Raw genomic sequence first — 19,936 nt, 5'->3', positions numbered from 1 at the left:
AGATTTGGGAATTGTAACATTAGTCTAATAAAGTTTTTTTTGCACTTGGCCTATTCTCAAACCATGTAGTACAACAGTGTCGGAAGAATCATACAGCCATTATAGAAATAAGTATGAAAGGGGATATGTGAACAAAATATTTTCCTGAGGTATTTTCATGATGAAATAAAGACAAGACATGCAAGTTTGGTCTACCTTGAGTGAGTATAATCATTCATATTTGCTATTATAATGGACCATAAATTTGGGTTGCGCATCATTTGCTGTAGTTCTTGGTACCCTTAATCCGAGCCTGTAAATGTGATTTCAATGTATTTTGTTTATGAATTCGAGTTTTACTAGGTCATCCTATTTACCAAGATTTTGCCAACAGGGTTAGTAAACAAACAAATTTATGTCCAACTGAAAAAAAAACCTGGATATTTACTCGAAAAACTTAATCCAGGAAATTGATTTCTTATGAGTTGAATACAACATAAACAAAATGCATTTATTTCTTGCTTTTAAATGATACACCGACGTGCTTTGTTTTTTTTCCGATACACCCTCTTAGCTCTAGTCAGATTTATTGATCATCTTTCAAGTTAAATCAACATACATGAGCATCATGAATAACAATAAGTAGTTTTATATAATGTTGAAACTATGCGTATACGCCATTTCCAGCAGCTGGGCTGTTTCCATGATTAGTCTGGAGTGTTTGTAAAGGGGATTTCCATGGAGAAAATTCGATCATCAGAAAGACTAAGATGCTGGAAGCTGGGAAAAACTGTACACAGCGTCGTACTACACATGTTTGGATGGAATTTCCATTGATTAGCCAAAATAAAAATCTAAAGGGGATGCAAGGTATTCCCCTGAGAAATGAAATCTTGAAAGGACATTTGATTGTATCCTTTTTTGGCGACGGGGGGAGAGGTGCGCTCTCCATTACGCCTAGGCCTAGGAGACGGATATCATTGGAATGGTTTTATACGTCGTGGTATCTGAATTGTGGTTCTAAATGAAACCCGTAATTCTGTGTATCTATCAGTCTCCACCTCTTTCATTTAGGAGTCTGTCTCCTATATTACTTGTTATTTGTTACCTAATGTGCAAAAATATACTGATTTCAGGCGCCTACATTTTACGTGAGTACGAACCTGTTGTAAAGTTAGTCAGTCATTCCCAGCACCCAGTAGTACTACAATTTAGCTGAAAATTTTTTGGCATTGGAAATCCCCAAACTACCTTTAAACTGTGAAAGATTAAACTACATTTTAATTACTTAACGACCTGCAGTAACAAGGTAGTGCAGAAAATGGCGCAAATTCGTCTGCTTCTGCTCCTCCCCCCTCCCCAAACCCCAAGACGATGAAAATGTGTCAAATGACGTCCGAAGACCAAAGTATTTTGAAAGGTAAATGAGTTCTCACGGCATTATCATGTTAAAAGGAACGGCGGTTATATTTGTTGTCATTTAACCATCATTTCAAGCCACATCCTCAAAGATAATGGAAGAAAATACAAGGTTTTCGGAGATTCTGGCACCCACGCATTGCGTCACGGGGTTATGCTGGCCGGTAGGGTGTACCCACACCCATCAAGCATTTCATCCCTGGACAGTCCAAGGTTAGGAGGTATCACGTCCGTCAGAAACGTAAGTTGGTAAGATTCTTTTCCTTTTTTTTTCCAAGCCGGAGCTTAGGGCTATCCCCTTTGAAGTTAGGGTAGCACTCTTCTATTGTATTTTAGCTGCTTGCTTTGCAATTGCTATACCTAAAAACAAAATTTTTCACGTATGGAATACTATCCCATAGGCTATGAAATGGGATGGCCAAGAATGACAGTACAGTATATTTTATTGTATTAATATTTTGTTTATTGCTGAAATTAATACATTGAAAATTACAACCAAATGGGATAGTATGTATGCAGATAGGTTGTAATAAACCACCAATAATTACTAAGTTTTGTTTTGGCTGTAACTTTGTAACTGGTAAACTACAGTGATATCGAAAATTTATAATTATCGAGACATTTGGATAAGGAGCCAAATGCCGACCGTTTGCGACATACTCTCAGAAAAAAACCGAAAACCATTTTTGAACAAGCAGGGTGAATCAATCGCCCCCTCCCCCCCCCTCCCTACTTGTCTGGACACTGTGCCCAATGTGAGTTTGCATTTTCGGCATTTTTGAGAATAGACAAAACTCCGGTTCACAGTAACGACCTTTCCCCCTTTTAAGAACGTTGCCCAGTAAATAATGCGGTTGCAAACGTTACTACTGGGTAATCTTTAAATATATTTGGTTAGAATAGATATCAGTCCATTCATATTATCGATAACTTTTAACTTCGAAAATTTGTATGTAACCGGATTAGGAATGATTTTGAAGTCCATTGAAACTAGGATTACTGAATTACCATTAACCTGTGACCGATGTTACGGCAAACGTTTTCGTGGTCAGACTTATTCCTTTCATGTTTTTGTAATAATGATGATGGTGTCATACTTTTTGGCATTTAATTATAAATTCTGACAAATCCGACTAAACATTTAAGGTGCATCATCGGCAGTTTTTAAGATTTTTTTTTTTTTTTTGTTCAAGTTAGTTTCCATCTTTGCATTTCAAGTGTTCAATATGAGCTAGTTCCTGGGCAGAAGATATATTCTTATAAACATGGCCTTTCCGTGGATTGGTTTGGTTCTCAAAGTTAAAGTACTTTAAAGTAATATTTAAATGTTTTTCTGGTTCGCTGCCTAGACGACATTCTGCGAAGTGAAATCAGGTAGATCTAGGTAATAACTCCACTTGGGAAATTTCTTTGGAAATGTCAGTTTACTATAGTATTTGGGTTACTTACTAAGAATATATTTATTGGGGCCCGACTGTAACCCCCAGGGGATATAGCCTATATGAATGTAAGGTATTTCTAAAGTATAGTTCCGCACGAACTGCAAGGAACGTAACCACGGATACGACATCCACTAGGGATTGGGGCGTCCAATGTATTTCGCCGTGTTTAGTCCTGGAGGTTAATTACAGTCGTCCGAATAAATATTACTTAAAATTCTTGTTCAGGAGGTAAAACTGCATAGAAAAACCGCAACTGCCAGTCTAGGCCGCCGCGGAATAGTACCCTAGATCTACCGAATGGGTATATTGTCACCTTCCTAAAAATAAATATTCTAGTGTTTTTGTTTACTTTAACACTTAACACTGACACAGTCTGTGCTCGGTTGAGAATTTGTTTTCCCTTAAAATTGTATTGTGGGTAATTACGTCCCATACCTAGGAGTCAAGTGTCCAGGGGAAAATTTTATGGGTGTCACTCAGTTTCTCATGTCATTTGGTAGTCTTGCATGGAATGAAGTTACTATGTCCAGTACAGTGTTCCTCTTGTAATTTTGATTATTTTCGGTTAATACATAAATTTTATGAGTATGAACCGCAATGCATCGATTTTTTAAGGTAATGTTGAGTGTTACATGCAACAGAGGAATGTTTTTAAGTGTATTAGCTAAGCTATAAAGTGTAAATTCAGTTTAAGATAAAATAAGTGGCAATTTGTGCGGTAATTGCTAACCTCCTGTAACCCCTGTGGCTAGCGCGTGTAAAAAAAAAAAAAAAAAAAAAAGCGTCACCTCCGGTAGTGTGCCGTGTCAGTAGTGCTGTTCCGCCATTTGGCAACAGTTCCAACTCGGTTTTTCTTTAGTAATTGTGTATTTCTTTTGAACGATTATGATTATAGTACATGTGGGAAATTATTTTTTGTTGGATGTAGTAGGGGTGTACTATAGTCGTCAAGTAAAACTCATCTCCTGCATGAATTAGTATCATTGAAGTTTTTTTAAGTTATTTTACTTACTGAACAAGAATTTGGTAATTCTAAAGAATAGTTCCGCACGGACTGCAAGGAACGTAACTGCGGATACGACATCCACTAGGGATTGGGGCATCCAATGTATTCGCCGTGTTTAGTGCTGGCCCCTGGGGGTTAATTACAGTCGTACGAATAAATATTACTTTAAATTCTTGTCCAGTAAGTAAAATAATGTAGGAAAACGTCAACTGCCATAGTCTACTTTACCGCGGAATGAGGGCTTAGAATTACCGTATCATCACTCAAAACTCATTAAAACACATAAGAAATTACATGTATAATTATTTAAGAAATGCAGAGTTTGGAACTGCTGTAAAAATTTACCGAAGGACTAATAGCGAACATCAGAGAGAGAGAGAGAGAGAGAGGAAAAAATGAATCTCGCAGCAGGTGAGTCAAAGATAAATGTTGGAAAATTTTCTTTGTAGAGGAAATGCCAAGGCACTGGATTCCAACGATAGTACCGTGATTAAAATGTTTAAACGAAAAGAATTCAAGAAGTTAAGAAGACATTGTAGCTATTACAATTGCATATGTATATCAGGTGAAAAAAAGTGACCAGTAGATTCTACATATATATTTCAGCCGAAAAAGCAATTCAAATGATTGCCCACTTGGCTACGATGGTGAAGATGGGTCTATTCCAGCTCAAATAAGTATATCAGAAAACGACAGGTATATGTAAGTATGAGAGGGGATAAACTTTTTAATCCTTCTCGTGGTTAGGTCGGCAACGTGGCCTCTTTGTGAGTATTGTACCTGGGTTCGTTTCCCAGTACCGGACTTAAATTTCTTCAAATTTCTTTTGAACTCTGATCTTCAGGCTTTGTATCCAAAAATGAGCAACGAATTCAAGAAGTTAAGAGGGCATTGAAGCTATTACACTTGCGTATTTCAGTCGACCCCCCAAAAAATAACTGAATTCTTAAGAAATAATAAGAAACCCAAATACTATAGGAAACTGTAATTTCCAAAGAATCCCCCGACGCGGAGTTTTACCTTAAGTTCTCTAATTATTATTGTTTGAGGTGCGTAAACGGTGCTACCCCCCTGAAAAGGTATAATGGACTACAGATCATGCTTTCATACAATGAACATAGGAAATAGGTGGAGGGGAATGTTAATTTTTACATGGCCTTTATTAGCCAAGTAAGATTGCGATGGAAGCATTTTAATCATATTAAAAGTGCCATGAGAAATATTTTGTAATTTGGCATTTTTCTGAGGAATGCAAGTTCTTGAATACATGAACAGTTGTCCCCATCCTGTATATTTGAAGCCTTTGAAATGTTTAATATTACAGTAAATGAAAATCAGTGTGAAGAATGGCAGAGTAATAGTTTCCGTTCAAGGGGTTAGGCATTTCTTTGCATTCCACTGTCGTCTCTAGTTCTTATGCGTTGAAGAATAGACTTCTTACAAACTAGTCTAGTACTACTGAATGACCAAGTTTCCATTCGAGGGTTTAGGCAGTTATCTGCGTCCACTGTCGTCTCCAGCTGAAGCGTGGAATTCTTTCAAACTATTAGTACTGAATAACCAAGCAGTTCCAGTGCAAGGTCCGTAGACCAAAGTTGAATTAATAAAAAACCATTCAGACTATTGCAGAACCGTCCCTTTAGTATGGACAGCCAGATGGATATGGAATGCCAGTCGCCGCCTGTTGTGTCCAAGACACCTGCAACCTGTTTTTCAAAGGGTTGTTTAGATATGGAGGAAGCTGGCAAAATTGCCATGGATCACAGTTGGGGCTCCAGTTATAGCGCACGTGTGAATGACAGAGAAAGTTTACCGGCTGGGGATGAACCTAGTTTACCTAGTGGCGAGCAGGGACAGCCCAGTGATGAAATAGCTGGACAGGATACCATGGTAAGTGCGAGTCATTATGGCATAATATGGATATAACAAATTACCATATAAATCTTTGCTTTACATATTGGTTCCTTTTTGCTAAAACGTTCAACCAACAGGAGGGATTGATGTACGACAAAACATACCGAAGAACATCTTTAGGGGCTGACTCTCTCTTTGACCAAGATTTCGGTGAAGATTGCCCGTTAGAAGATTGTGAATGTACTGCAAATTTATCAGCACCTGAAACACTCCTTGGGCTACAGTATGCAGATGACATATATAATATGAAGAAACAGCTGGAGACAAAGTACCATCCCACGAATTGTATGGCTGATCAGCCTCAGGTATGTAGCATAAAAATAGATGTGAAGGCTTGTTGAATTAATGTTACTTGGATCTGTTTCTGTTAACTACCAAAGCTACAGTACGAGGTATTTGTTTATTTTATGTGTTCTAATTTTGTATCATAATTATAACTTCTCAAAGTACAGAATGTGTAATATTACATAGTAATTGCACAATTGCTCTTTGGTGCATACCTCCTTGCATTATGCTATGGCCATTCAGGGTAATGATTAATCAGAGTATCAGGTCAGCCAGATGCTGGGAATTCAGCATAGTTCAGTGTTTCAAAGATGAATCACAAATGTGATATTTGGCATTATTAAAGTTCTACAATACTACTTAGTCAAGACATTGTACATGTAGTACATTATAAACACCTTGGAAAATTAGTGGAATGAACTGTGTATGAATTTTTAAAAAGTGAGACTTTGCTGCTTTTCTTACAGCATTATTAGGAGTTTAGTTAAAACCCTTCTATTTTATACATGTAGCTTTCAGTCTTACAATGAAACTTTGAGGTTCCTTTTTTTTTTCTGTCCTTGGAACATGCACCCAGTAGTCACTATTATTTTAGGTGTGTATACTAAAGCCTCTGAACCTATGGGAAAGACAACTAAAGCCTATGAACACCATGTATCTCTGTATACCATAAGGAGGCTTTAATTCATCTCGACAAGGGATATCTTCTATGGATTGCGGCTTGGGAATAGACTGCTATTCAAGTCAAGTTATGGTAGTACCTGATTAAATAAATGCTCGTTTGACTGCTGTGCAAAGCTTTTTCATTTTTTTTACAGGTTCTGATTCATAATTGCTGATAACCTATACATAAATTTTTCATAATTTATATTGCCATTTCTTCATTGGTCAGTTTCAAGAATTCTACTTTTCATTCATTACTGACTAGTGTTTCCATGCTTAAAATGTTCACAATTGCAGGTGACAGAATACATGAGATGTACACTGGTTCACTGGCTCATCAAAGTCAACCATAAACTCCAGTTTGGCCCCGAGACTGTCTTCTTGGCTGTGAATATATCGGATCGGTTCCTTGCTCTTACTCCTTTAGCTCAAGATTGTCTCCAGCTGTTAGCTGTAGCTTCACTTTATGTTGCAGCGAAAATGGTAAGAACTAAAATTATGAAGATCGCATGTACAGAATATGCAGGGTTAACAATGAACTGGTCATTGACACAGTGAATTGGAAAGTAATTTGAAGTCAGTTTAGCACTGGTTTCATTCCAGTATTTTAGTTATATTGAACTCCAAATGCTCTAAGTGGTATATGAGCATTAGTTTATAATTTTTCACGTTGGATTTTGGGATATTAATTTTCCCCACCATTTAGTTTCAATGTGTGTGTGGGTATAACGAGCCACAATATTAGCTACAAGCAAAAAGTTGCTTGTTGGACAGAACAATGCTGCAGTGATGAATAGGAGTGGAAAGAGAATTTTGTATGTACAGAAGTTTAAAAAAAAAAAAAAAAAAAAAAAAAAAAAAAAAAAAAAAAAAAAAAAAACTGGGAACCTGCCTTGTAAAAGGATGGTGGGAGGTGGTCATATTACTGAGAGGTATAGGACTAGTTATTGGAATAAATCCAGATTTTTTTCTTTAAAACTGCAATTGAAAGTATTTATCTAATTTTACAGGAGGAAAGTATAGTTCCTGGGATCAGTGAGTTAGTTGCAATGTGTGGCGGGACCTACAAACCTCACCACTTCCGACTGATGGAGATCCTAATCTTATCTACACTGGAGTAAGGAGAAATTCAATTTAGTATTTTGTGTAGACTGACTGGAGTATGAAAATGGCAAAACAGTGCAGCACTGGTTTACTACTTTGTAAATTAAGCTGAACAAGAATTATTGCTTGAGTCAACACTGACTTACTAGGGGGATCAGTACGACAGTCCATAGTCTATAAAATCTCTTAAGATCTAAAGGGGGTTTGATGACATCCATGGGCAATTGAACTTCTGGGGCATTTTGTTAAATGCTATTTGTATAAAAAATGTTCTTTAATACACATTTCTGGTTAATATATCGGTTTGCATCATACTCAAAATGGTAACTGCAGAAGAGCTCAGCAGGGTGATATTTTCATTTTAAAAATATTTTGGATGAATATAGAAAAAATTTAAATGTGTATTTAATACAGTAAAGGTGAGATGATTGGAGAAATTTACAGTCTTGCTTGTTGTTTTACATTCTTCCCTGGGGCTGGTGCTGAGCACTGTGACCGGCGGAACTTTTCTGTGGAATTACCATCTAAATTTTTTACGTAAGACAGTTTTTGAAGAAAGCAAAGGAAAATGTGGTCTCAAAGGGATGATGCCAAGACCTTTTAACTACTTGATATACATATTCTTCATGCTAATTGATGGATTGCCTGAACATGAAGCCTAGTAATACTGAGGTACACCACTCATTTTATTTTCTGTTACTGGTGCATCAACATTCCTTGCTGGAACAAAACACACAATATAAAGATCTTAATTTTGACTGGTTATGTAATTGTTTGGGTTTTTTTCTTTAGGTTTGTTTTGTATGGGCCAACCAGCTGGTACTTCATTGAACATTTAACACTGAAAGCTAGTCAGACCTGCCCATTTGACAGGTAAGATAGATTTGTAATTTTCAGGTGTTATACAGATTTTTCTCAGAGGCTATCTTGCATAGTATTAAGTGTTGCAATTTACCATATATCCAAGTTCTTGCGCTTATAGAAACAATAATTTTTTTTATATTTTTAAAGGATTCAGCATTCATAACAATTTGAGTACTATTTGGAGAGTAGTTTACCTTGGTCTTTAAAGGTAATTTGGGAACGTATGCATTTTCATAATTTTAGTATATACGTTTGTTGATTATTAATGATCTTGTGCGATAACCATTTGTAAAAATGCTATTTATAATGACTGGATTTAGTAAATTTAAAGCTGTACTCATTTTAAACAGGAGAGTTGTGAATGTGGCCAAGTATGTGTTGGAGACTTGTCTCAGTAATTATGAAATCAGTCAATTTTTGCCCAGTGTTCAAGCTGCAGGAGCGATGTTGATGAGCATAAATACTGTCCCTTGCTCTCCAGTGCATTCTGAAACACTTCAAGGACTGTAAGTTTTAATTTGATTCTTATGATAGTAGCCAGGAACACACTGTATACCATGTTTTTTATTTTGAACAGTTTTTATATAAAAAATTTATCCATTCAGCATAGGGCCTAGTGTGTGACATCCTCTTGTAACTGATAACACTGTTGGCTGAACTACCCTCTTGTGTGTGTTAAAATGAATGGTGGAGAAAGTTAGCTACACAAAATCCTTATTGAAATAATCCCACAGTTTGTGTACATCATGATAGGCAGATCATTATTGGTGAAATATAAAGCAAAAAAGTTTTTCAGTGGGGTCATTTCCTGTGGATGGAAAAAACCCAGTTACAGAATTCATTGAGCAGGTTAACCAATTTAGACACCAGTTATAAGCTATGAGCAGAAATTACTTCAGTCTTCTAAATGACCAGGCTATTTTTTTCATATATTTACATATAATGTTTATCATTTGATCCTGAACAGTTACAAACCTTGAAACTGCAAAAATTACTCAAGTTGGACTGGAAGTTGTAATTGATGTTCAAATTCTGTGTGTAATGCCATTGATTTTAGACTAAAAGCATGGAGGAAAGTTTTAATTTTTAAATATTATCCACGCATAGTCAGTCCAGCTATAAATCACAATTAGGCTGCAGTACTGTTTTTGTGAACAGGGAAGTCTACTAAGGAGTGACACAATTTGGTTGGAAGAGTAAATTTTATGAATACGGTCCATTGGCTGCCATATGACATTGGAAAATGTAATAATTTTTTCCTTAATGTGAAACAGTACATACATAGCAGTACTATAGTGTATTGTTGGCACTTCAAACAATGTAAAGGGTGCCCTTTTTATTTTTTTTTTAATACAAAATTAAAATGAAAACCATTTTTTTTTTTTTTTTTACAGAATTAAGACTGAAAAACAAATTTATTAGGGAGATTTGGATGCAAATTGCACTCTTAGCCTTTGTTACATTTTTAAATTTCATTTCAACTTTTTCATGCTGAATCAGAAAGTTTGCAGTGGTATGTGCATTCATCTACCAAATTGATGTCATACATCAAAATTCTTTTAATATGGAAAGGTGCATGTGATTACCAATTCACAATTATGGTTCTAGAGCAAGTACTGAATGAAATTGTCCCATTTTAATGATAAATTCATGTAGTTTGTCTTTGTATGTCCTCAGTTTAGTGTATGTAAAATATTTGAACAACAAACAGGGCTTTAATAAGCAATCATAATTTTAATTAAGTCCCTTGCTTTAGTGTCTTCAGAACTTTATGATCTCTGTAGATAATTTTTGGTGTGATAATCTAAATCTCACCAAGCAATGTTGAAAGTTCTCAAGCTAAATTCCATTACCATGATGGTTCCTTTGTGTTTTTGATATTAGAACATTCATTTGTGGTTCAGAAAATATTACAATATAAAATCAAATTAATTTTCACCATGTAGCTCTCGTTCATTTTCATGTCATCAGTCCTGAAATTTTGCAGGTTACAAGACCTTTACAGTGCAGATGAGTGCCAGGATACTACAATATGTTCCAGATTAATGTCTCGGTATATGACACCTTTCCTCTCTTGCATTGACGCAGACAGACAGTATTTAAATCATTCATGTGATGGTCCAAATGAGCCTGAGGCAGAGAAACTGACACATGATCAGCCACCTCTCAGGGATGATCCAGTGGAACTGAAAAGCTTGTCCCTGGCTGAGTTATCTTAAAACAGGGAAACAGACATTTTTAAGTACTTTATATTATTGTTTTGTTTTGGAGCATTAATTTGATGTTCTGTGGTTACTTGTTTATGATTTTTGAGGGTAGAAGGTGTAGGGGGCTTGAGTTCACAACTTTTGATAACAAGATACATAATGTATGTTATGGTGAAGTTTGCTATGTCATTCCAACGTTGGGGCAATGTTGTAGACTTTGGACATAATTACTTCGGTCTTTTTGCTGATGGCAAAATTGTTCAACTTCTCGCATGTTTTGGGACTCGAGTGGAATAAACTTAAGGCACTAGTGAGCTATTGATATTTCTTGTTAAGGTATGTAAATATTTATCTTGTACATTAACTCTCACTTTCATAGACCATTTTAATTTTAAGTGTTATTGCATACTTAATGATTTTCGTTTACTCATGTACTTGTGCAGAGAGGTATTAAATGATTGGATGGAACTTCACTATAGCTTAAAACTTACTGGACGGGAATTTCACTCCGCCTAGAATGATTTAAGTATAATGATAGTTGAGTGGATATTTTGCATTTTCTTACCAGTTTGCTGTGAGTTTACAAAACAGACAAATATTCTTTCTAGTCATAAGTTTTTTCTTATAATCTGATAATTGTTAGCAGGTATTTGTTATATAAGTTTGATAATATAGATTAAAATACTTTCTTGATATAGATTTCTATTGAATATTTATTGTAATGAACTGATATTTATTTAAACTATTAAAATATAACTTAAATTAATGTATTAATTAACCTAGGTTTGCAGCTTTAAGGTGTATACGTATATGTATTTTTCTTGAAGCACTTGACTGCAACTGAAAACTTTTTTCTAATATATAACAATTTAAGTTTTTATAATATGAATATATACATGATTAATTTTTTATATGCACTCACATGAAGGCAATACTATACATATTGTAGAATTCTCAAAACAAATACTCTTATTTCAAGTGTATTTAGCAAAGGTTGCTCTCAATCACCATCTTTGACATATTGTATTGGTTGCAGCACAAACAACAGCCCATAACTTTTAATAAACATTCCTTTCATTCTTTCATGGCTTGCCTACCTTTACTGCGTTTTGAACTTTACCATGCTCCAAGTTCCACCTCTTCATTTAGGATCAAAGAAATTTTGTTGACAATGTTAAGTCTTGGTCAACTTTAATTAAAGGAAAAAAAAAAAAGTCCATGGGACAAAATCTCCTCGGCTCTTATGAAAGTTTTTTAGAGACTAGGTAAGGGAGAAGCAAACTATGTAATTTACTTTAATTCTATCTAGGAGGAAGAGAAAAGCAACGCTCCAATTAGAGGAATATTTAATGTGGACCATTAAGTCCAACCAAAAGCGCAAATAATGGAGATATAGAATTTGACAACCAATGCATCCATTTTTGTGACATTTAGCATTATGTACAATTGGAATGCCAGAAAAAATTGCAAGAAACCTGGCTAGCCCAATATAAAACTTGTTTAGGAAAGCCACTATTAAAATAGTCTAAAGCCACAATGTTGTAAATTAATTTTTTAGGTTAAGAGGATTCAAGTTCAGGTAAGTGTCTTCATCAGCTGCCAGGAGATGGAGTTAATGATCAATTGTCTTGCCTTCATTTCACCCCTTTAAGCTTGCTTCATGAACTGGGCATGTCCCTTTTTTGGAAGTTAAAATCAATTGAGGTTGAGAGTAAAGAAACTGAAGCATTGTTCCCTCTAGAATGTTTTATTTTTTTACTTAGGTGAAAACAGAATAAGGAAAAGTTAAGGATGTTGGATTGTTAGATGAGAAGATAAAAGGATCACATGAAAAACAATGCTTTCAGGGACGAAGGGATGCTACAACAGGTGCTATGCAAAGTGCTGGAAATGGTACATCCTAGGCGATTTCTTTGCATGACCATATCTGCTTTTGCCCTTATTCACAAGCCGAGTCTTGTTCTATTATTATTTCTTGGCATGGCAAAATCCAAACATCATTTCCCCATAATTTACAGAACTGAAAACTACTTTTCACTAACTGCCCATGTTTATGATGGTATCAGTAATGCCCTGGCACTTCCTAACAAAGTCCTCAATGATGACCTAGTATATCCTTGGCTATTTTGCTTATCAGGACCATCTTGGCCGAACTCTTGCTGAATGTCTTGCTTACACTTCCTAGTAGGGCAGCTTCTCATGCCAGATAACCGAGAAGACAGCTTTAATTTAGGAACTCTCCCATATGCCTAGAAAGGCAAAGACAACTATAAAGCACTGATTTTAAATTGTGAAACTTATAAATTACTTGGTTCAAATAATGCAAATTAAACTGGTTTTAACAAAGTTTTACTACAGTGGCAAACACATCTATGCAAAAAAAAAATTGCTGTAGAAATGAGACTACACTTAGAGTGACAACTAACCTTAAATTATACCTTCAAAACTTTCGTGTGGAATCCTGCCTCCTCTCTTTCTTTGCTAACTTTTCTTCTTTACGCTTTAAGTACTTGTTTACTCTGTTTCCCTTTCTCAACTCGTCAAAGTGCATAGTCTTCAACAATAACTTTTTATCTTTTTTCTTCATGTATTTAGGTTTTTTACCTTGCTTCAGTGCTTCTCTTTGGTGTTTCTTTTCAAGCCTGGAAACCACAGTTTCTTGTTCTTTTCTGACACCTTCCCGCTGTTGGTTCTCCATTCGCTGTATTGTTCTTTTAAGTTTCTCCTTTTTACCTGGATTGGTCTCTTCCTGCAATTCATTCTTCAAGATTTCTAATTCTTTCATCCTAGCGTCTTTCAAAAATTGGTAACGCTCATGCCACAAATCCAACTTCAAGTCACCTGATAAATCATCAAATCTTGGATCTCTACTGATAATCTTCCTGAGTTTTTTGCCTGGTTGCATGGAGTTCATGAGTGGAGCCCTTTTCCTCATCAGTGGCATTTCACTTGGACGATTCTTATTGAGACGCTTAAATGACTTGGCCTGATCTGAACTTGTTTTCTCAGACTTTGAGACCTTCAACACTTTTTCTCTAAATGCTTTCATGCCCATTTCTTCTTGAAGTTTCAAAAGCTCTTCCATAGTCATACCACTGTAATCTTTATCCTCTTCGAAATTATTTTCCGCACTTTCCTCATCACTCTGTTCAAACTCACTTTCACTTTCAGAGCTTCCTTCTTCATATTCATCACTACTGAAATCATCTAATCTAGTATGCTTTCTTTTTAAAGAGCTAGCGCTTGATGATAACTTGGAGCCACCTCTTCCCTTAAAATCCTGCTTTAGAAATTTAGAATTGTACAATTCTTCACCACTATCACTCTCGGTATCAAATGCTTTAATTCTACTAATTTTTTCATGCTTAAACTTGCCATTTCCAAAGTGCCCAGTCCCTGATGCTAATTCATCACTGTCATTTCCAAAGTGCCCTTTCCCTGGTGCTAGTTCATCACTGTCATTGTCATAATTGTCAAAAATTATGTGTTTATTCTTAACTGCGTTCTTAGGTGAAGAGTAAACTCCTCGAGATTTCTTGATTCTAGCTGAGGTCTTTTCCCACATTTCATCTAGAAGTTGTAATCTGTAAAAAAATTAACTATTAGTGAACAGAAAAACTATTCTTTTATTTTTACAGTCATATGTTAATATCAACAGTTCACAAGAAATAAATCCTTATATTTTGCCATGTTCCTTAAGTATGGTGCCGCACTATTTAAGGAACAAACTACACCCACCAAAAAAATGTGCAAAACACTTAAACTAGGCATGAAGGTAGAGCAAGTGTCTTCCTTGTTTCCCACCATTATTCCTACACTACAGGGTCGGTTGCCTGATGTGTCTTTCTTTACAACATCAGGCATGGTTTAATATTTGGCAAAGGTATTTTATGACTGCATGCCCTTGCTGTCATCAACCACAATTATTGGCGGTGGGCCTTGCCTTTGACTAAAAAGTCCACCTGCAAGGTAGTAGTTTCCACAGTTATTGGCAGTGGGACTAGCCTTTTACTAAAAAGTAAGACTGCAAGGCAGCAACTGTCCTATTAGTCACCTTTTACAACATACAAGACCTACAGTGGTAGTATTCTTACACCCCTACCACAGGGTGGTAGGTAGCACAAGTGAGGTCAGTACTAACTCACTGGCAGGTTTATTTCCACGGTCCTCTAACCTCACCTACAGTGAATGGTGAGCATTAATATCACACGCCATCGATTTGGGGGAATCAGGTGGGAAAGAGATTCCATTACTTCTATAGCCCAAATTCACCACTGTAAAGGAAACTTTTGGCTGGCTCAGCTCGCTGATTCTAAGCAGCTCATGACTTGGTTGTGTACTTGACTTCTCTCTCTCTCAAACGACATCTTTTTATATAATTGCACATATATATACTAAGGGGTTGCTGTTGGTTTTAGTTCTTGTATTTTATGATAGGTCAGTTATAATTGTAAATTTGCAAAAAAAAGTGCAAGGAAATAGAAAAAAATGTACAATCCAAAAAAGTTACTGCATATTCAATCTCAGTAAATTTATGTAAATATTTAACAACAAATATACGTACTCAGAATTAGTTACTGATTTTAGTTCTTATCTGTTTTGATACCGTGTGAGCTGTAATTGTAATTTTAGAAAATAAAATAAAATTTCTTAGAAAAAACATGTATAACTTAGTAAAATTTACGACTGTCTTGTAAATGAGACCCCACAAAGGATTGTAAATGGTAGTTTTTTTGTTTTTTTTTCAACTTCCTGTGGAAGATGGCAAGAATTTCTTAGAATTTTTTTCTAACGTCATGTGCATTTGCATATCTTCATCTTTCCATTGATGTTATTTCTTAAATTAGCCGACCTCAAAGTTTCCCGGCCTTGGGTACTGCATACATTTGTTTTTTTAGCCCGGCTTTTAAGGGTTAAGCATGATTTCACCCTACAACCTGATACCTGGTCAGATTTCACAGAAAATCTCCAAGATGTATAAAATCCAGGAACGGAATTTCAAGCTGAAAATCAAATACTATACAGTATACAATTTGCTATGTAAATTCAATTAAATATCCTACATCCACTCTCCATACATTTCTAATGACCATAAAATCTCTAAAAGGGCCCTTTAATACTACTAGCCTAAATTTCTACAAAAAATAATTGAAATGTACATTAAAATTTCATGTGTAGCCATATTTACTCAGATAATTTTAAATAACTCACTGATCTTGTGTAAACTAGCCTAGTAAAAGTTCTTCACACTGACAAATTATGATAATGCATGAGTTCTAATTCATTCTTCTGTTAAAACGGCAAAGAATAATTTTCTATGTAAATTTTGAGTAAACTGAAGACTAGGGTAAAATACCAAATGGCCAGCCTCTACCATAGAGTAGCCACCTTCCCGAAAATTGGAAATTATGGCCTTAATTTGTGACTCTGGAGAAAAAACTTACTTTGAGAAGAAAGTAGAGGTCTCGAGGTGCTGCTTCGACAGATGCTGGCTCTTGACTAATGTCTATCCTGGGTTACAGGACATGTTAAAGTACTTTTTCGGGAAGGTGGCTGCACTACGGTAGAGGCCAGCCATTCAGCACTTTACTCTACTGCCTACTGCACCTCTTTGGTTCAGTAACTGTATCAGTTTACGAGTAAATGGGTGCCATAGTTTAGTACCAAGACCTTAGGGATGAAAGTAAAAATGAAAAAAAATATGGCAAATATCATAAGCACAGACACAAGGCAAACAAATCCATAAACAAAAGGTGATAAATATAACAGTTGGCAAACAGTGGGAAACAGGGCAATACTAGGTACTACTACACAGCATAGGTATGCCTAACCTAAAGTTCACCTCCCTATCCAGAAAAGGGAAAATGGGTACAACAAATATATGACGTGAACTGACCTTATGTAAGGTAGGTAGGACAAGATGCCCTACGTGAGGTTAGATAGGATAGGTAGGTACCTAAACTTGCTTTAGTTCCTTCATCAAACCAAAATACATACTTTCTCAAGGGGGGTGGGTTACCATTAAATATACGCGCCTTATCCACATATTTAAATATTCTTGGCAAGCTCGTTTGTTCTGGCAAGAGGTATAAGATCAACTGGGTACTTACAAAAAGTTACGTTGCAATAAAACAATGGTAGATCTATATTACTAGGTATTCCGCGGCTGCCTAGACTATGGCAGTTGAGGTTTTTCTATGCAGTTTTACCTCCTGAACAAGAATAGGCTATCATGTACCTAATATTTATTCGGACGACTGTAATTAACCCCCAAGGCTCGTACTAAACAAAGCGAAATACATTTGACGCCCCAATTCCTGGTGGCTTTTGTATTCGCGAGGTGAACGATCCGGAATGCTTATATATAGGCTAGGAATATACCGAAAAAATTGTTGGATGGTAAATTGGCGTAATATGATGAGGTAAGTGACTTTTCAGGTAGATTTTGCCACGCTGAACAACTTTTACCTAGGTACCTACTCTATGCAATTTATTTGGAGTTGTATTTTAGGAGCTGTAACTGCATACCTTATGGGAATTGTTGTCTATTACGGTTACTAGGCTAGCTACCTATATGGGATGTCATGTACCTAGCCTATTACCTAGGGTATATTTCTGGGTATTAGGCTAGATTAACCGCTACTAGCTAGGCTAAGTCCCTATAGCCTACTGCCTACTACCTACTAGGTATACTAGCTAGGTACTAGACTAGGCTACTACCTATTACCTAGGCTATAGCCTATACCTAGCTAAAAACATATTTCATCAGTTCCAGAATGGAAAGTAGCTAGGTTATTACCTAGGTAGGTAGTTAGTAGGCCTAATGCAAAAATATTTACCGTGCTGCCTTGAAATGCTTACCTCTACTCTGCTTTAGTTCTTGCGGCCAGATTATTCTTGCTACTTAACGTACTGTAATCGGTTGGGATAGCCTATATGATAACTACTAAGTGTCAGTATCAGAGACTCCGAGTATCACTTAACGTGGTGGTAAACAGTAGTAGTATTAATACCAGGGATTTGTATATGTAACGGCTAACTACATCGCAATACCTTGCTTGTCTAGCTTCCCATGAATAAGATGTTTTAATTTTCATTTTTATATTAGCAATATTTGTTTAGTTAACCTTTCCTTTATCTAGTTTTACTCATCTTAGACAGAGACTACTTTTCCCTATTAAATTAGGTTCCTTTCCATTAAAACAAGGTTTGGATTTTCCATTATTCCGACACTACTGGGATTTCTTTAACCACCTTCCACTTTCTTTAACACATTAAAAACTGTAATACATCGAGTGCTTGAAGTCAACCCCAGTATAGTGGTACAGTAATCTCCTTACATGCACATGTGAAGGATGTCTTTTACTTCAAAGTGGGCATCCACAACGTGACCCCAGCCCATGAATGTGCCGCTCAAATTCCACAAATATCAAACCTTGATTCCAGAAAATATCCCATTAAATTAATCATATCCACCTTGATGATTTAGATGTTTTCAAAGTATCAATCTCCACTCTGATTATCAGACGTTGATTGAAACTTTTTGTTTCTTTTAAGTGATTCTCTTGTAATTAGACATAACGTATGTAATTATATTATTGAAATTCGTATATAATTATAATATTGAAATTCACATCAATAGTAGCTAAGCTGTGCAACCTCTGAGCACCCAATTGACTAAGCTCAACGTCAAAAATCTAATTTGTTGTGAGATTAAATGAAATAGATTTTAAGCAAATGGGTTTGATGATTGTATGCTAATTTTTTTCGAGTTTCAAATACTGTTGTATATTGTACTCTACAAACAAAATAATAACAGTCATACAAATCATAAGTTCAATGTTCGTGTCTCTATTTCATGCAAAAACGAACGCCTCTCCTTCGCGTTTCTTAATTTCAAGAAGAGGAAGAAGGTTCAGGATGGGACTGTTTACATTTTGAGAAATAAATTTGTGCTGTGGCTGTTATTTACAGTCAACACCATCCTGTATCGTCTACGATTAACCTAGAAAATGTCTGTGTGAATAAGTTGGAGAAGAACAGCAACCGAGAGGTAAGATTAACCTCAATTCGCTTAAATTACTACTTAGTACCTAGGTAGTTAACAAACTCCCTCCCTAGGGGTTCTTAATTTATCATGATCATAGTAGCCTATTGTTCTAAAATTATATAAATTGGTCCCACGTGATAGGCTATTAATGGTAGAACCGTACACGGCATTTAGAATTCAAGGTTTTGAGTTCCCAGAATGCTTAAATTATTTCGACCTGTGGCCAACGAGTTGTTAGGGTAAAAAACCGCAGGGTGCAGAGTGGACCATGTACGATCAACGTGAACTCTTCTTCTTCTTCCCAGCTTGTTCCCATTTTTATATGGGGTCGCCGTTTCGGATGAGCCGTTTCCATCTATTTCTATCTTGTGCTTCTGCCTCATCAATTCCCTTCTCATGTAAGTCTCCTCTCACACAGTCCTTCCATCTCTTTCTTGGTCTCCCTCTTTTTCTTCTTCCTTGCACCTCCACCCCCATAGTATGTCTCCCAGCGTGGTCCTCATCTCTCCTCAACAGGTGTCCATACCATCTCAGCCTCCCCTCCTGCACTTTCTTTGATACTTCCACCACCTTAGTTGACCCCCTTATGTAGTCATTTCTGATCCTATCCACTCTTGTTACCCCAGACATCCACCTAAGCATTCTCATTTCTGCCACATCCATCTTCTTCTGCTCTGCTTTTCTCATGCTTGCTGTTTCCGTACCATACAGCATTGCTGTTCTTACCACCGTCTTGTGAAATTTTCCTTTTAACCTAAGCGGCACTCTTTTGTCACAAAGAACTCCCGAGGCCGCTCTCCAGTTGTTCCAGCCTGCCTGTACCCGATGTTTTACTTCTTCTTCCATACTTCCTCCAGCGTTAACAAAAGATCCCAAATACTTAAACTTATCAACTCTCCTTATTTGCTCTCCACCAAGCTGAATACTTTCTCTATCATCCCCCTCAGTGGTGGTACACATATATTCTGTCTTGGATCTACTTATTCTCATTCCTCTGTCCTCC

The 19,936-nt window shown here is 36.3% G+C and overlaps 3 protein-coding genes across 8 annotated transcripts in view; 2 read left to right on the top strand and 1 right to left on the bottom strand.

The window, feature by feature from the left end:
* The first annotated feature begins 63 nt into the window (after nucleotides 1-63).
* Nucleotides 64-11,645, top strand: LOC135226531 (uncharacterized). Of its 3 annotated transcripts, none has more exons than XM_064266180.1 (8): nucleotides 64-200; nucleotides 5,466-5,736; nucleotides 5,838-6,065; nucleotides 7,006-7,191; nucleotides 7,719-7,825; nucleotides 8,605-8,685; nucleotides 9,027-9,182; nucleotides 10,664-11,645. In XM_064266180.1, exons 2-8 carry the CDS (start codon nucleotides 5,491-5,493, stop codon nucleotides 10,893-10,895), a joined length of 1,236 nt encoding a protein of 411 aa, XP_064122250.1. In that variant the 5' UTR covers nucleotides 64-200; nucleotides 5,466-5,490; the 3' UTR covers nucleotides 10,896-11,645. The 3 variants fall into 3 exon arrangements, with proteins under 3 accessions (XP_064122250.1, XP_064122249.1, XP_064122248.1); XM_064266179.1 differs by lacking the exon at nucleotides 64-200 and adding an exon at nucleotides 1,398-1,639; XM_064266178.1 differs by lacking the exon at nucleotides 64-200 and adding an exon at nucleotides 1,398-1,647.
* Nucleotides 11,646-12,628: 983 nt separating this feature from the next.
* Nucleotides 12,629-18,314, bottom strand: LOC135226532 (ribosomal RNA processing protein 36 homolog). 3 transcript variants are annotated; one of them, XM_064266182.1, is made up of 3 exons: nucleotides 18,224-18,314; nucleotides 13,310-14,467; nucleotides 12,629-13,132 (listed from the first exon to the last, which is right to left on the bottom strand). In XM_064266182.1, the coding sequence occupies exons 1-2, from the start codon at nucleotides 18,283-18,285 to the stop codon at nucleotides 13,324-13,326; spliced, it is 1,206 nt and encodes a 401-aa protein (XP_064122252.1). In that variant the 5' UTR covers nucleotides 18,286-18,314; the 3' UTR covers nucleotides 12,629-13,132; nucleotides 13,310-13,323. The 3 variants fall into 3 exon arrangements, with proteins under 3 accessions (XP_064122252.1, XP_064122251.1, XP_064122253.1); XM_064266181.1 differs by having other exon boundaries at nucleotides 12,629-14,467; nucleotides 18,224-18,313; XM_064266183.1 differs by lacking the exon at nucleotides 18,224-18,314 and adding an exon at nucleotides 17,745-18,135 and having other exon boundaries at nucleotides 12,629-14,467.
* A 454-nt stretch (nucleotides 18,315-18,768) lies between these two features.
* Nucleotides 18,769-19,936, top strand: part of LOC135226527 (zinc finger protein 431-like) — a 102,728-nt gene continuing 101,560 nt past the window's right edge. For both annotated transcript variants that reach the window (XM_064266169.1, XM_064266170.1), the window contains exon 1: nucleotides 18,769-18,936. The gene's annotated coding sequence lies outside the window, so the exon portion shown is untranslated. The remainder of the gene's footprint in view (nucleotides 18,937-19,936) is intronic.

The sequence above is a fragment of the Macrobrachium nipponense genome, chromosome 14 (genome assembly GCF_015104395.2).
Source record: "Macrobrachium nipponense isolate FS-2020 chromosome 14, ASM1510439v2, whole genome shotgun sequence".
NCBI classification, from domain to species: Eukaryota; Metazoa; Arthropoda; class Malacostraca; order Decapoda; family Palaemonidae; genus Macrobrachium; species Macrobrachium nipponense.
This window is presented reverse-complemented; position numbering and strand designations above follow the sequence as displayed.

Coding starts and splice junctions, on each gene's coding strand:
- LOC135226532 (XM_064266182.1), bottom strand. CDS start 18,285: ATGGGCTGGGGTCACGTTGTGGATGCCCACTTTGAAGTAAAAGACATC. Junction 14,468..18,223: donor GACATCCTTCACATGTGCAT/GTAAGGAGATTA, acceptor ATTTTTTTACAG/ATTACAACTTCTAGATGAAA.
- LOC135226531 (XM_064266180.1), top strand. CDS start 5,491: ATGGACAGCCAGATGGATATGGAATGCCAGTCGCCGCCTGTTGTGTCC. Junction 8,686..9,026: donor CAGACCTGCCCATTTGACAG/GTAAGATAGATT, acceptor CATTTTAAACAG/GAGAGTTGTGAATGTGGCCA. Junction 9,183..10,663: donor TCTGAAACACTTCAAGGACT/GTAAGTTTTAAT, acceptor GAAATTTTGCAG/GTTACAAGACCTTTACAGTG.